The following is a 16,951-nucleotide window of genomic DNA, read 5'->3' as shown; positions in this document are numbered from 1 at the left end:
AACGAACACAATCGAAGAAATAACTAGATGATGCATAGCTCTTTGCACTTTTAACGACCATCCATTACCCGCACGCACTCCAAGCCTCCACCATCGCGACGGAGTCAAAGCGCATGATAATTATGCAAAATCCAATTAATAATGCAAAAGCGAGCTATAATCTAGGTGCGACATAGCCATTCATTAGTGATGAAGACGAGATCCGTTTGGAAGAGAGTTAACTGGAAAAACGTTGGAGAGTTTCATATGGGCAGCAAGCAATAGGAGAAAAAAGTCTTGATAGAAAGTTGAAGCCACTGGTAAAAGTTGGTGACAAAGTGTCACATCTTGTTGAGGCCGAAGATTTTCCGCTTAGTTGATATTTTTGTGTCGTTGAATTCTCGATTTGGTCTTAAAAGAGGGGGAAACAGCAGAGTTGCTGAAAAAAAACTAATAAACAATATGCCGTTGATGCACGGCGTCATATTCCTCAAATAGATGGAAAATCAGCGACACATAACTGGAAACGGCTTCCAGCCCAAATAAAATTGCAATAGGAAAAAAAAGAAGAAACAGACAGAACCGAGACAGAGAGCATAACGAAATTATTTGCTCCAGCGAACTGTCACATCACACAAACAAAGAAGATGAATTATAGCTCCCGATTCAGGCGAAAAGATGTTCGGGCCAAGACTCTGTCAGCGCGCTCAGAATGGGGACTTTCTGCTCTGAATAATCGCGGAGTTTTGAAATATTTGCTGCCCAAGTAATCCCGGGAATGGAACACGGCTGGCATAGCGCAAGTGGTACCAATAGCTCTCCCGAGAATGATAGACGAGATTCCATATTTTATATTTCATAGAATATTGATGATCATGATGTACATTGTGAGTAAGCCACCTTTAAGCTTAATTAGCGAAGGACCTTGCAAAGGAAAAGATACCCAACCATGTTCAGCTTTTCGAACTAATTAAAAATTCATTCCATCATGTTGCAATACATAACCCAAAAAAAGGGAATCACTTTTCCCTCCAATGAAATAGCTTTGACTATCGTGTCTACCGCTGTAGGCTACCGACAAGTAGTGTTCAGTGTGTGTAATTATGGACCAATTTTCCAATCACTTCCTTCCGAGCCAAAGTAAAAGGTTTCGTTTTCGTTTTTCTACTTCCACGAACAGCAGCAGTTCGGAAGACTTTCCGTATCTGTGCGATAACAGAGAACCGGAATGCAAATTATGTTTGGAAAAAAACATTTTAGATCAAACTGACGATTTCATCTCCAAGAATAATTCAATCAGATTTTATGTTCGTGAGAAAAGCGTCATTCGATCGATCTGTTCAACTGGCTTCCGAAACAAAATTGACTTTATTGAAGGTGATTTTTTCGTAATTGGAAATGATAGCGATGGAAGAGAGCGAATGGAAATCATTTTTTAAATTTTTCGCAGCACAACTCTCTGGGGATACACAAGTAGCTTCAGAATTGATTCGTTTGATGAGATGATACACCATGGCGTTGAAAATGTTAACTGCTATGGAACAAAATTTGCATACTAACCAAATTTCAGCACACGTTGTAAACATCTTCCCTGCAGATGGAAATAATCCTAGCGAGGAATAAAACAGCTTCTCTCTGGTAAAAAATCATTCCAACGCAATGCTCATGAATCTGTTGGTATGTCTGCAATTCTTTTTCGTGAAATTTTGTTCTGTAATGTGGTCTAGACTATATCTTGAGAATTTTGGCTCACCTGTACTACTGCATCGAAACTGGAATGCTCGTGGTGTGATGTAACAATATTACTAAGAATGTTGTTGTTAGCCTCATATAACCGTTGGATTGGATTTGGATTTAATGCAGTGGCAACGTAAGGCCATAGGGGTTTTCAACTTTGCATTATTTGAAAAAAAATTATGGTGATCCTGAACTGACCTCAAAAAGGTTGCTCCAAACCGACCCTTTGTTTTTGTTACGTACTTATGCCATCAGTGGCTCGTTAAAGCCAGGCTCATCGGGTGGGGCTCACTACCGGAAAAACGCATTTGATTGTGCTATTATTAGATGCCTTTGATTAACTTCCGTTCGCTGTCGGCAATGTGAACATGTGTATTTGCGTCTATGTGTTTATGTGTGGGCATGTGCGCATATCTGTGCGAGGGCGTTTGTATTTGCCTGTTGACCGGTAACCGTCAATCGATGTTGATGATGTTCAATGCCCAAATTTAATACGACCACAAGGATTAACCCTCTACCGCCCAAGTTTTTTATTTATCTAAAAAAACATACTCCACTTTTATCTCGAATTTTCGACTTTCAACATAAAATACTCCTAGCAGAAAGCTGCCAGCATAAAAACAATGTGTATGTGTGATAGATGAAAATATTCTAAAGACGTTCTAGGTGGAGGTGAACATTGAAAATAATGCCTGAATAATTTGAAAAGAGAATCCGCGAAGGCCGTCTAAAGGCGGGCTTGGGCTGTAGAGGGTTAATTCATAAGAACCACAAGGGTTACTCCTATTTTGAAGCTCTTGAAACAGCGTTGAAAGTAGCCAGTTGACAAGGTTGACTCAACCTGTTGGAAACAACCTAGCATGTCGAGTTGCCGCTGTTTGAGGTTGACAAAATTAACGTTCAATTTTTGGTCGCATCATTTTCTGCGGTTCGTGAAAAGGATGTCAGATCATTTTTTTTAATCTGTATAAATGTGTGTTCGCTATGCATTTGTGTTTTACTATATCCTCGTTTTGATGACAATAGATGTTATGATGTTTCATAAAAGTATTGTACAAATATTTTTGAATTTATGGTAAATTTTGTGGTATACTAAATGTTTTTTTAGGACCTAAATTGAAAGATTGAAAGTCGCCACTAAACGTCGACACTGTCATCGAGAATGTCCAATTACCGGTCACAATCGCCTCTAATGCGACACTAAGTGGTGCCTCGATATGTCGAATCAGATGTAACTTACTGTACCTGGAAAACTTTCGAAAAGAGAATTTCAAAATGAATGCATAACAAACACACATTATTAACTTTTTTTTTAGCTTGACCTGAGTCTATAGCGTTGTCCCACAATAATACAAATTTCACCCCTTTTATCTCTGCTGTCATTATCAAACAGCGTATTCCATGATCTTCCAAGATGGCGCCGCTACAAAATGGCGGATTAACTATTTTTTCTCAAAACCCCAACAATATGGGTATCAAATGGGGCTTGACAAGTAGAACACAGTTATTTATGAAAAAGACAAATCCAAAATGGCCGCCACCACAAAGTTGCGATACATACAGGGATTCGCCTCCAATTTGACATCTAGCTAATTGGACAGATCTGTAATGCGACATGAATAATTGGACATTTGATCCTATAACTGGGCATTCTTGTAAACATCCTTTGTGCCAGTTTCTATAACATGATAAAATGCTAGGAGTGTTTTCAACCACCTACCAAAAATTCTACTAGATTATGTATTTTGCACACTTTTCTAACGGTTATTTGTAAGATTTTCAATGATTTTCCTGTTTTAGCTTGTTTTTCACATTGTGTTGTGTTTGTTGATAAAGCCTGTTTTAGTTATAATTTGGTCGCATAAAGCAATTAGAGGCTAATCACTGTACTTTTAGTTACTTCCAAAGTTGTATTAACATAAAAATTAATCCTTTGAATATCTCTGGCATAAATCTATGTCTTCAGCGACATGTACAACATGTCCTGATAGATATACTAGTTTCCTTGTATATTTCATGTGCGAAAACAACTGTAATTATAGTGATTTGCGGGTTTAAAAAAGTTGATCGGTCTTGGCCTAGGGGCACGGACGGGATCTTGACATAGGACTGTAATTGTGTGTAGTAATTGCATTTGAACTGGGTTGTGTTCTTTGTTCAAAATCTGTAATTTTTTCTCCTTTGATACATCAAAGGGAAGCCCTGAAAAAAACCGTTACCTGTATGAATTTGTGTCCATTTTTAAGGGTTAGATGAGATAACGTGGTAGAATCCGGAGCCACATTCTGTTCAAAAATCTACACAACGATACCATTAAAGCCTTATTCCAACCATACCATACTCAATTATGCAGAAGAAGACATATTTCTGTAGTCATAGTGGTGGATCACACCATTGAGGAAAATTCCGGTTCCTTCGGCTGAAGGAAGAAAGCTCAGGATTTTGATATGTGGCTTGCTCTGGAGAAACAAAACACTGGAAAACTTCTGATACACTATTGTATTTATTAAGGTGATGTCGCTTGGTAAAAGGTCGGAAATGGAATAAAAATATTGCATTGGCAGGGATCGATTCGCTATGCACTCATTTGTAGGTATGCGTTCCATGCTTTTCTTGGGATATCGCTGATGGTTGTGATTGTGTAATGCACCACACATTGCATTCATGATGGGTGGGGAGTGGATTGCTTGGGGATAAGGATAGGGATGGAAAATGGAATTTGGAAATAGGGATACTTGCTCCTCTTTCGCGCTGTGGGTCGCCAACTATTTATTATGACACCCGTCCACATGAAGTTTTGGGAATTGCTATTTAAATCTCACATTTTTTCGCAGCTTTTGTTCGACAATTGACTAGTCTTTTTTTCATGGGCAGAATTCGGGGAGTTGTCTCAGTGGAATCACACCTTTAGAAAGTCCCGAACCGATTTTTATGCAAACCATCAAAATCCATACGTATAAAAGCAAAGGTAATAATGTGAACATTATCAGGGATTTCATTGATATTTTTCAGAGTTATACACAGTGGAACCTCGATTATCCGCGTGACATGCGCGGTGCGGATTATCTGCGAAAGTGAGTTCCATAGTTATTCTATAGATCTTCCCGAAATCTGTTGGTTAGTGGTGCGGTATCGTTTTCATGGCGTTCATATTATCTGATCACTGGTGTACAAGACCTTACAGATGGATAGTTTAATGATTTCTGTATTGATAAAGCATAGTTTTCAGTGGAGGCGATCTGGCGTGGTGGTAACATCCATGCCTCTCACGCTAAAGGTCACGAGTTCAATTCTCACTCCCGACATTCTTCCAAAAATGGAAGTAAAAGTAACGAACCAGCCTAATGAGTTGAAAATCACTATAATACAGATAAAAAAAAGGCATAGTTTTCATGCTAAAATATATTTTTTTCATGTTTACGCTTCATGTTTAGCCCTTTATTGCTTTTTCCGCGATTTTCGCGATGACCTAGTCCGACTATTCCGCGGATAATCGGGGTTCTACTGTATGTAGCATAAATTTGTGCATAACTCAAGCATAAATCAAACATACAGAGCCAAATTTGGCATGTGGAGGTTTTAGGGGGCAACAAATGTTTATATGGGGGTTACATACCCCTTCCCTCCTCTCTAAGTGGTGAGCTGCCATACATAGGAAACAAAAACATCTACATAACTCGAAAACTAATCAAGCAAATGGAGCCAAATTTGGAATGTGAGCGATTTTCAATACGAGAAATGTTTCCATGATGGTATGACACCCCTCTCTCCTCTGAAATGGAGAGGGAGTCCAGTAAAAATAATACACATATTTCAACCAAACTTATTCCAACCAAACATGACAATCGAAAATTTTCGTAAAACTCTGAAGGAAAATGGGAAAATTAGGAAAATTCAAATTCGCATATGTTCTACCATCGGAGTAGTGAGGGTAGACAACGCCCCCGGCAAACTATGAAAATGGCGCCCCAAAAAGTACCACTTTGTTTCGATTTGTTCACTAGTTTCAAGACTGTGATATTTGGTGAAAAATACTCATTTATACCTATATTCCCATTGGGTACTTTATTCGTATATAGAAGGCTAGAAATGTCATTACTTGTTTCGCTTATTCTCTAGTCGAATATTTGCCTTGTGTCCTTTAGCTGCAGCAAAATGATCCACAATTGCATCTAAATTAAGGTCTCAGCGATTCTTTATCGGTATTTTTCAATGAATTGCCGAGCCATTGAGTCGGCCTTGGCTTATTTTAGAACGCAGATAATTTTGAATCAATTGAAGCTGAAACTGCGTTCGCACGATGTCAGTAAAATTCGTAGTGCCGTCTCAACGATAGGATAAAATACTTCGAGAGAATACATGAGAATAATGTCCAAGGTGTCGGAGAGTTCAGGTCAGGGAATAGGTCCTTCATGTGCGTCTTGAACATTTCCACCTCTGATACAAGTTCCTCTGTTTCAACATCTTTTTCCCAGTCTCTCGTTATAAAAGAAATATCTGATGCTATATCCGCTATAGCAGGGTTGGCCAAACTTTTCACCTCCACGTACACTTTTTTTCAAAAAGAGACGGCTGATAAAACACTGGAAACATTAGGTTGTATATTTTCGTAATGTTTTTCATATTTTTGTTCAAATGTCCTCAAATTTATTTACAAACAGGGTGCCTGTTTCGATTGTATTCATAGTAGAAAACATTGTTTTCGGGTATAAATATATCCGAAAAAATATTTCAAAAATGCAACACATTTCATCGCGAACTAAATTCCAACAAGTACAGTAAATATATTTTTGAAATTGGAATGCAACAAGAGCTTCATCTAAATCAGGTTCCTCCTGGCTTCCGTGGCAATAGTTCACCTTCGAACGACCCAGCACTCGAGGGGACATCAAAAACCCCAACTGTCCCTATTTCTCCGTCCAGCTCAACTTCCCAATCGGGATTTATAAAGTTGTCTGACCTTTTGGATCAAATCTTCAAGTGTTTTAATGTTTCCGACTCCATCAGAACCATTGTCATCTCAATGCTTCCAGTATTAAAGACAATTTTACAGCAATTGATGCAAACATGGCCCCTCCTTGCAATGATTATCTCTCTTGATGTCTAATTCAAATAGAGAGGTCGGAGATATCACTGTTTTACAGTGGAATTGTCGTAGTCTTATCCCTAAATTGGATACATTCAAATTTTTAATTCATAAGTTCAATTGTGATGTTTTTGCTCTGTCCGAAACTTGGCTTTCTTCGCGAGATGATCTCTCTTTCCATGATTTCAATATTATACGCTTGGACCGTGATGACAGATACGGAGGGGTGCTATTGGGGATCAATAAGTGCCACTCATTTTTTCGAATTGACCTTCCACCTATTGGAGGGATTGAAGCTGTTGCTTGTCATGCAAACATCAGAGGAAAAGACCTCTGTATTGTCAGCTTGTATTGGCCTCCGAGAGCTGCGGTTAGCCGCAAGCAACTTGTTGACATGTGCTCACTTCTTCCTGAGCCACGATTGATCTTGGGAGACTTCAACTCTCACGGAACTGCCTGGGGGGAACAGTACGACGACAATCGTTCACTGTTGATATATGATCTTTGTAACAGCTTCAATATGACACTTTTGAACACTGGGGAAACAACACGTGTACCTAAACCTCCTGCTAACCCAAGTGCTCTTGACCTCTCGCTTTGCTCGAATTCACTATCGTTAGATTGCAAGTGGAATGTAATCCAGGACCCCAACGGTAGTGATCACTTGCCAATCAAAATTTCCATCACCATTGGGTCGAATTCTTCTGAATCTATGAACATGGCATATGACCGCACAAGACACATTGACTGGAAAAAATATGCGGACGCGATTGCTCTAGCCATCAATTCCAGCGATGGTTTTCCTCCATTGGAGGAGTATAACTTCATTTCTCGTTTGATCTATGACAGCGCGGTTCGCGCTCAAACGAAACCCATCCCAGGCTCCACTATTCGTCGAAGGCCTCCCAATCCATGGTGGGATAGCCAATGTTCCAAGCTTTATCAGGATAAATCGAACGCATTTAAAGCTTTTCGAAAACGTGGAACCATTGAGAATTTTCAATCGTATTTGGACCTTGAAAATCAATTTAAAAACTTGATCAAAGGGAAAAAACGTGCTTATTGGCGAACTTTCGTGGGAGGTTTGTCACGAGAAACGTCAATGAAAAAATTATGTAAAGTGGCTCGAAACATGAGAAATCGCTCTTCAACGAATGAAAGCGAAGAATATTCACATCGATGGATTTTTAAATTTGCACGGAAAGTTTGTCCCGATTCCGTTCCTGTGCAAAAAATTGTTCGAGATAGGTGCGATCTTGATTCCGAGTTTTCGATGGTAGAATTCTCTCTTGCTCTCCATTCTTGTAACAATTCGGCTCCAGGAACAGATAGAATTAAGTTCAACTTGTTGAAAAACCTCCCTGATGTGGCGAAACATCGCTTGTTGAATTTATTCAATCGGTTTCTGGAGCATAATGTTGTTCCAGATGATTGGAGACAAATACGAGTTATAGCTATTCAAAAACCCGGAAAACCCGCGTCCGACTTCAATTCGTACCGCCCAATAGCAATGCTGTCTTGTATACGGAAATTGTTGGAGAAAATTATCTTGTTTCGCCTTGATCGATGAGTTGAAACGAATGGCCTACTCTCAGATACACAATATGGGTTCCGCAGGGGCAAGGGGACGAATGATTGTCTTGCGTTGCTTTCTTCAGAAATTCAAATGGCTTACGCCGAAAAAAAACAAATGGCTTCAGTATTCTTGGACATAAAGGGGGCCTTTGATTCTGTTTCAATAGAGGTTTTGTCAGACAAATTACACTCTCGGGGTCTACCGCCTCTATTGAATAATATGTTATATAACTTGCTTTGTGAGAAACATTTGAATTTTTCTCACGGAGATTCGGCAGTAAGTCGGGTCTCTTACATGGGCCTCCCTCAGGGCTCATGTTTAAGCCCCCTTTTGTACAACTTCTACGTAAGCGACATTGACAATTGCCTTACACAAAATTGCAGCTTAAGACAACTTGCAGATGATGGAGTACATATGGTATCTATGGTATGGTGTCTGTCGTAGGATCAAAAGAATCCGACCTGCAAGAACCCTTACAAGATACTTTGAACAATTTTTCAACCTGGGCCATTGGGCTAGGGATCGAATTCTCCACGGAGAAAACAGAGATGGTGGTTTTTTCTAGGAAGCATAGACCAGCAAAACCAAAGCTTCAACTTTTGGGTAAACCGATCACTTATGCTATGTCATTCAAGTATCTTGGGGTCTGGTTCGACTCCAAATGTACTTGGGGGGCCCATATTAGATATCTAAGTAAAAAATGCCAACAAAGAATAAACTTTCTCCGTACAATTACCGGCACCTGGTGGGGAGCCCACCCCGAAGATCTTATAATGTAGTATCGAACAACTATTCTCTCAGTGATGGAGTATGGCAGTTTCTGTTTTCAATCAGCTGCCAAAATACACCTCATTAAACTCGAGCGAATTCAGTATCTTTGTCTCCGTATCGCGTTGGGATGTATGCCCTCAACGCATACCATGAGTCTCGAGGTTTTGGCAGGCCTACTCCCACTAAAAGATCGCTTCAATTTATTATCTCTTCGGTTCTTCATCCGGTGTAAGGTCATGAACCCATTGGTGATCGGAAATTTTGAGCAGCTGATCGGGCTAAATTTTCATTCTGGATTCATGACTTCATATCATGAATTCATCTCCATGCAGGTTGATCCTTCTTCGTATATTCCCAACCGTGTTTGTTTTCCTGACTACATTAATTCCTCTGTACATTTTGATCTGTTCATGAAGGAGAAAATCCATGGAATTCCAGATTATCTTCTATCGGGGATCGTTCCTACGATCTTCAATGCAAAATATGGGCGTATCAATTGTGATAATATGTACTTTACTGATGGGTCCTCTATGAATGAGTCCACAGGATTTGGAGTGTTCAACGAATTTTTTAGCACCTCCCACAGTCTTCAGAATCATTGCTCAGTGTATATTGCTGAATTGGCAGCAATACACTGGGCGCTGGACAGCGTCACCTCACGACCTGTTGAACACTATTACATTGTAACGGATAGTCTTAGCTCTGTCGAAGCTATCCGTTCAGTGAGGCCGGAAAAGCACTCGCCGTACTTCCTTGAGAGAATACGAGAAATTTTGAGTGCTTTAACCAGACGCTGTTATGTCATTACCTTTGTCTGGGTCCCCTCACATTGCTCAATTCCGGGTAATGAGAGGGCTGACTCATTGGCAAAGGTAGGTGCAATTGAAGGCGATATTTATCAGCGTCAAATCGCCTTCAATGAATTTTATTCTTTAGTCCGTAAAAATACCATCGTTAACTGGCAACGTAAGTGGAACGAAGATGAAATGGGTCGGTGGCTTCACTCGATTATCCCTAAGGTTAGCCTCAAACCATGGTTCAAAAGTCTGGACTTGAGTCGGGACTTTATTCGCACCTTCTCTCGACTCATGTCCAATCACTGTTCGTTAGACGCGCTACTCTTTCGTTTTAATCTTGCCGATGGCAATATCTGTGCTTGTGGCCAAGGTTACCACGACATCGAACACGTTGTTTGGTCGTGCGAGGTGTATCTTGTTGCCAGATCGAATTTAGAAAACTCTCTTCGGGCCAGAGGAAGACAGCCCAATGTTCCGGTGAGAGATGTGTTGGCTCGGTTAGACCTTGATTACATGTCCCAAATATACGTCTTCTTAAAAGTTATCGATCTTCGTGTGTGATTGTCCTTATATCCTTATATTTTCCTTTTCCTTTTCCTTCGCGAGAAATTAAATCCCTTCTTACTAACAATAGAATAAGGTGAAATGTAAATACATATTAGATATAAGATAGGCTTAAGAATTGAGTATGATGAATGTGAGTGCGAATGTGAGTGTGAACATTGTCAACATATCCTTATATCCCTTCCTTTTCCTGAAAAAAATGTCACCCTTCTAAACTCGAGCAAACCGCGAGTAATCGGTTCTCTACTTCATTAACACTAGAATTAATGAAAAATGATTATATATACTTGTAACAATACAGATAGGAGTTTGGCTCCTTTAAACTTATGTAACTGAGCCTGTAAAAATAAACGATTTAATAAAAAAAAAAGATGAAATACAATACGGTGAAAAAAATGCAATTGAAAATTCGTGGATTTTGGCGCCCTAAAGAGTCAGCGCCCCCGGCAAATGCAGGGTTTGCCGCCCGCACACTACGCCACTGTGTTCTACAATTACATAGTGACAAACGTTGTTGGTCCATTTGATGTTTGCGCTAACGAAATTGATTTTTGATCGAAAGTGGAAATGGAATAAAATGTGATAAAACGCACTCCTATATCTTCTTCTATCTATATAAAAAAATTAATCACTGAATGTGTTGATGATGAGTAATTCCAAATGAAATCGACAAATGACAAAACATGAGTATTTTTGATTCGAATGAAAGTGTGTATTCCGTTTGGGTTAGAGGAAATATGAGTTTTCCACAGCAATTAGGAATTTTTTGACTCAAGCGTAACTTTCGGAAAGGGCTGTCGATTTGAGTAAGAGAAATCTTTCTCATTTATATCTCAAAAACTATGAGTCGTACCGAAATAGTGTCATAGAAAGAGTTATAGAGTATTACAAATATTTTATAGAGTAATTAATTATAGAGAATTATAGAGTAATTACAAATATTTTTTAAATATCTCGAAAATGGCTACATTTAGAAGGAGATTGATAATAACCTTTATTGTTTTGAATAATATCAGGATTTATAATTTGTGATTAAAAATGACTGCTAACATACAAAAACTCGAAGTTTCGAAAATTCCTAAAAAATCGATGTTCCACAAAGTTTGTCAAAAATAGTTTTACCATCTTGGGCCCATTTTTTAAATTTTCTACATGACTTCTATTTTATATGAAAAAATTGAAAAAAATATATAAAAAGTACATATTTTTTGATATCGCAAATTGAAGTTTTATTTTTTAAATAAAAAAAGAGTACTAATTTTTCTTCTCAGTGTATATTTTTTTCAAATTAAGCCAATAATACTCTATAACTCTTTCTAACACACTATTTCGGTACGACTCATATTTTTTGAGATATAAATTATCAAAGATTTCTCTTACTCAAATCGATACGCCCTTTTCAAAAGTTACGCTTGAGTCAAAAAATTAACCATGGTGATGTATTTGGAAAAGTTGTTGGAAATTATACGCAAATTCATAAAATTTCATTAACATGACGGTATAACACGACAAACATATTAAAAGGGATTATCTATCTATCTATCTATATTTATAAAAATGGAGTGATGTCTGTCTGTCTGTCTGATTCTTATAGACTCGGAAACTACTGAACCGATCGACATGAAAATTGGTATGTAGGGGTTTTTGGGGCCGGGGAAGGTTTTCGTGATATTTTGAGACAAATGAAACACAAATTTCTGCATTACTCGGAAATTAACCAAGCAAACGAAACCAAATTTGGCATGTGAAAGTTTTAGGGTGCAATAAATGTTTCTATGGTGATTAGACAGTCCTTCCCCCACTCAAAGGGGGGGCTGCCATACAAATGAAACACAAATTTCTGCATTACTCGAGAATTAATCAAGCAAATGAAACCAAATTTGGCATGTGGAGGTTTTAGGATGCAATAAATGTTTCTATGGTGTTAAGATACTCCTTCCCCCTCTCTTAGAGGGGGCTGCCGTACAAATGAAACACAATTTTTTGCATTACCCGAGAATTAATCAAGCAAATTAAACCAAATTAGGCATATGGAAACTTTAGGGTGCAATGAATGTTTCTATGGTGGTTAGATACCCCTCCCCCCTCTCTTAGGGGTGGCTGCCATACAAATAAAACACAAATTTCTGCATTACTCGAGAATTAATCAAGTAAATGGGCGGGACGAAGTTTGCCGGGTTAGCTAGTTTACTATAAAAAAGATAATGAATTAGAAATATTTTTTGAATATTTCGAGAATGGCTTTAGAAGGAGATTGATAATAACCTTTTTTTATTTTAAATCACATCAGGACTCATAATTTGTGGCTAAAAATGATTGTTAACATACAAAAATTCGAAGTATCGAAAATTCCTAAAAATCCGATGCTCCACAAAGTTCGTCAAAAATAGTTTTACCATCTTGGGCCCATTTTTTTAAATTTCTGCATAACTTCTATTTTGTATGAACAAATTTTTAAAAAAATAAAAATATGTATTTTGGATATTGAAAATTGAATTTTTATTTTGTAAATAACAAAAAAAGAGTACTAATTTTTTTTCTCAGTGTATATTTTTTTATATTCAACCATCAATACTCTATAACTCTTTCTAAGACACTATTTCGGTACGACTCATAGTTTTTGAGATATAAATTATCAAAGATTTCTCTTACTAAAATCGATACGCCCTTTTCAAAAGTTACGCTTGAGTCAAAAAATCCCCAATTGCTGTGAAAAACTCATATTTCCTCCAACCCAAACAGAATACACACTTTCATTGGAATCAAATATACAAGTTTTTAAAATCTGCATTTTTAGGACGATTTCATTTGGAATTGCTGTAATAGCAAAACTCGAGAAAGGAATTGTCCGATTTCGGACTATTTTTATTCTATCATATTTTCTGTATCAAACATTCATTCCATGTGACGGAGAAACATGTTATTTGCCAGTGGTTGAAAAATCTTCGAGAATTGTGTCCGAAAATAATCTGATATTATAATGAAGAGTTTTGGTAGAAGTACTAGGAAATTTATAGTAAAAGGTAATTTTAAAGGGTAGATTAGAAGATCAATCAATGAACAGTTTTGCGATTGGACCCATGAACGTGCGCTTAGTAAGAAAACGTGAATGTGAATGTGAACGAAAAAATGAATTTTTGGCGGGACGAAGTTTACCGTGTCAGCTAGTTCCCAATAAATGAACGGGCATGTTATCATGAAATTACACCGAAACGCATACTTCCACAATGATTAAAAACTACGGCAATGTTGTCCGTTAAAGTAATTTCAACAATCGTTATAAAATCATAATGTTGACACTTTGTACTTTCAGTAATTTACATGTTATTCTCGATGATTATAAACAGATGACAAATTCACAGAAATGAAGCCTCCAAAAAACGGCGCCAAGTCAGACTTAAAATATATGCCGATAAATCCCACCATTGGACAAAGTTATTCCACACTGTGTCATTAGGTAAAACCATTTGCTCCAACGAGCAACTGGAAAAATATTTCCCCGGCAGAGCAAACCCATAAATTAATTTATTCTTCTAATGAGGTTACGGATTTATTTCCGAATTTGCACAGTCGGAGAACACTTGCGCAGGGAACGTCCCACTCCGTCCGTTAGATGGTAGGAACCGTCTTGGCTTCGGGCCATCTTATGCGACACAATAATTTAATTTGCTGGAAATTGAAATAACGCTTCCCCCGTAGAAAGACCAGCCAAGTAGCGGGAACAACGCATTTACAGATGTAACTTTTAATCTCCGGTGTTCTTTCCAGGCAAACGACGAATTCACGCTTCAACGGACTACTCGAGAAGACGCACCGGACCAATAGTCTCCGGGGAGTCATTGGCAACAGCGCTAGGAATTCCCACCGCTGAAAGGATAATGCTGAGAAAATAATAATCGCTCTCGAAGGAATCGGACAGCTCGTCAGCAGTGGCAATCGTGAGTGCTAACGGGAAAGGTTGTTTGCTCGGCAAAATGACTCTCTACTGGTGGACTCACTGGTTCTGGATTACCGTGTGGGGAGGTGAGTTGGGTTACAGTTAATGGATAAGACTTTTGTGATTCAATCCGTTATCAATTGCAGTGGTTCTCATCGAATGCGCACCGCTTAGTTCAATTGATTTCTACCCAAGCAAACTGTCGCTCAAACCCGAGGATGGTGGAAACAAATCAACCTATCTCAAACGTGCGGGGGAATATGCTCCCCCGATAGTAGCCAGTGGCATTCCCAGACTAGGTGCACCATTTATATCGTCGTTTCCGCCGGTGGCTTCGCCAGCGGATCCAACGGTGAACAGTGTCGTACCCCAGGAAGACATTGATGACACATTCGCTAGTGGAAGTTTGGCTGGCACAGACTTCGGGCCCGATGTGGTCAGATATACGCGGAAGGACAGTGTTACGACCAGTACCATTTCGGGGGCTCGAGACTCTGATGAAGCGCCACCCGTTTCCAGTACAACTGCCGCAGCAATCGCCAATCTGGGGCGATTCAAGAAGAATGGAACAATTTTCGTCAGAAATGAGCAGAACATCACAACGTTGAAGCTGAAAAATTACAATCGTGGGACGGAGAAAGAGTATGTTCAGCTTTAAAAATTGTTGTGAATCCGATTTTGATCATTGTTTCTTGTTATTTAGGGAACTCAGAACATCTACCCGGTTTCCAGAGCGTGGTTCGCGTTTGGTGGAAACCCTGATGCTTACGGCTGTCGTGAATACCACCAACGCAACCGAAATGAACCTGCAAAAGGTTTCCGATGGGGAATCGGAAGAAGACCACGGTAACAGCACCGATGTGAACATTCCCGAGGAATTATTCGGCGAAAATACAACCTTTCCAGTGCTATCATCTGATGATGGCCCAAAAGCACCAGAACCCAGTGAAATCAACAGTAGCTTTAGTACCGATAGTGATAGCAATAGTAGTAGAAATAGTATTAACAGTAATAGTAGTAGCAGCAGTAGCAGTATCTTCAGTGATAGTAGTGAGAGGGACATTCCCGATAGCCATAGTAATAGTAACAATGCCACCAGCGGTGGCATTATCACCAGCGATCGACGAATAGGCAAGATCCTTGCGTCCGACTTTCGGGACTTTGTTAGCAGTGGAAGCAACAGTCCGAATGCCAGCAGCTACATTTCCCGAACGATCGCTTTCTCTACCCAAAACCTGCAGGAGGGAATTGATGACCAAGATCACCCACTGGAAGACGATGACTACCGGCGAAGTGCACGCAACCAGCAGAGGCTGAATGTCGGTGCGATTTCCGGGATCTGTTTGGCCTCGCTGGGACTACTCTCGGGGATTTCCGCCGCCCTGGTCATCCTCTATCGGCGATATCTCTATCTGAATAAGCCCCAGACGCTGAGCGAACCGGACTCCAGTGGGTACATCGATGACAGTACAATTCGGGACAACTCGGACGAGATGTACAGTTTGGACAATGATTCGTTCCTTAACTCGCTGGAAGCAATGACCATTCAGAACTATTGGACCGATAACGTAAAACATACAAAGCTCTAGAGCGAACACGCAATTGAAAAATGTGAGTTCTTAGTTTTGACATAATATTAATAACTAATTATTTGTTGCAATCATTCCATCACGAGCCGTCCTTTAGTATATCTTATATTTATAATTAACTATGGGTTATTGGTTAAGTATTACATTCCTGACATATCTTTACTCGATTAAGAGTAGTGCGATTAGATAAAAGGTTCGTTGATTAATTTCCCCTGGTTTGTGCCTCCCATCATATCGACGGGGGGGAGAGATGATAAGATAATGAATGTGTGTTACGTTGTAACTAGACAATGGGTTTGTGATTGGAAAAGACAAGGCAGTAGGACAATGAAAAGCATGAAATATATTTATACCATTTAATAATAGAATTGACGGGAATGCAGCATTTGGAACGGAAGCAAATTCTGGGCGAATCGATCGCAGCATTATTGCGTCTAATATGGTTCGAATACATCACTGAGACAGAAACACAAAACAAAATCCGTTAAATCAAAATTCTTACGTGAGAATATTTAGATATTGTGTAGCTCATGTTTACGTAAGACGCAAACGACGACATTGATCGCAGAAAAAACAACAATAATCATTGTTTTTGCATCGCATTGAGCGTCCAAAACGATTGTACAACTTTTCAGAATCTGTTATTTCGTGAATAAACAGGCTAAATTGGATGAAATTGATGTTAAAATGCAGAAAGAACTCTCCCATGAAAGTAACTTCAAATAACAGAAATAATCCCGGAAAGGAACTTTTCCGGAATAACGACTTGTGCAAATTGATGAGCAGAGCCATCTACTTTTGAATTTTGGCTACTTGTGTTTGATTTACCGTCCACCAGAGTGCTGATATTCGATCGGGTTTCGAGATGAAATGGAAACAGATTTATCATAACGCACTGGCAACTAGTGATGCCTA

At 39.1% G+C, this 16,951-nt stretch overlaps 1 protein-coding gene across 3 annotated transcripts in view; it reads left to right on the top strand.

The window, feature by feature from the left end:
• Nucleotides 1–16,724, top strand: part of LOC129771711 (uncharacterized) — a 109,915-nt gene extending 93,191 nt beyond the window's left edge. For all 3 annotated transcript variants that reach the window (XM_055775661.1, XM_055775669.1, XM_055775679.1), the window contains 3 exons: nt 14,279–14,533; nt 14,594–15,089; nt 15,151–16,724. In XM_055775661.1, coding sequence (XP_055631636.1) covers nt 14,485–14,533; nt 14,594–15,089; nt 15,151–16,036 — 1,431 coding nt within the window. In that variant the 5' untranslated portion in view covers nt 14,279–14,484 and the 3' untranslated portion in view covers nt 16,037–16,724. The remainder of the gene's footprint in view (nt 1–14,278; nt 14,534–14,593; nt 15,090–15,150) is intronic.
• The last annotated feature ends 227 nt before the right edge of the window (nt 16,725–16,951 follow it).

This window comes from Toxorhynchites rutilus, chromosome 1 (genome assembly GCF_029784135.1).
Source record: "Toxorhynchites rutilus septentrionalis strain SRP chromosome 1, ASM2978413v1, whole genome shotgun sequence".
Taxonomy (NCBI): domain Eukaryota; kingdom Metazoa; phylum Arthropoda; class Insecta; order Diptera; family Culicidae; genus Toxorhynchites; species Toxorhynchites rutilus.
This window is presented reverse-complemented; position numbering and strand designations above follow the sequence as displayed.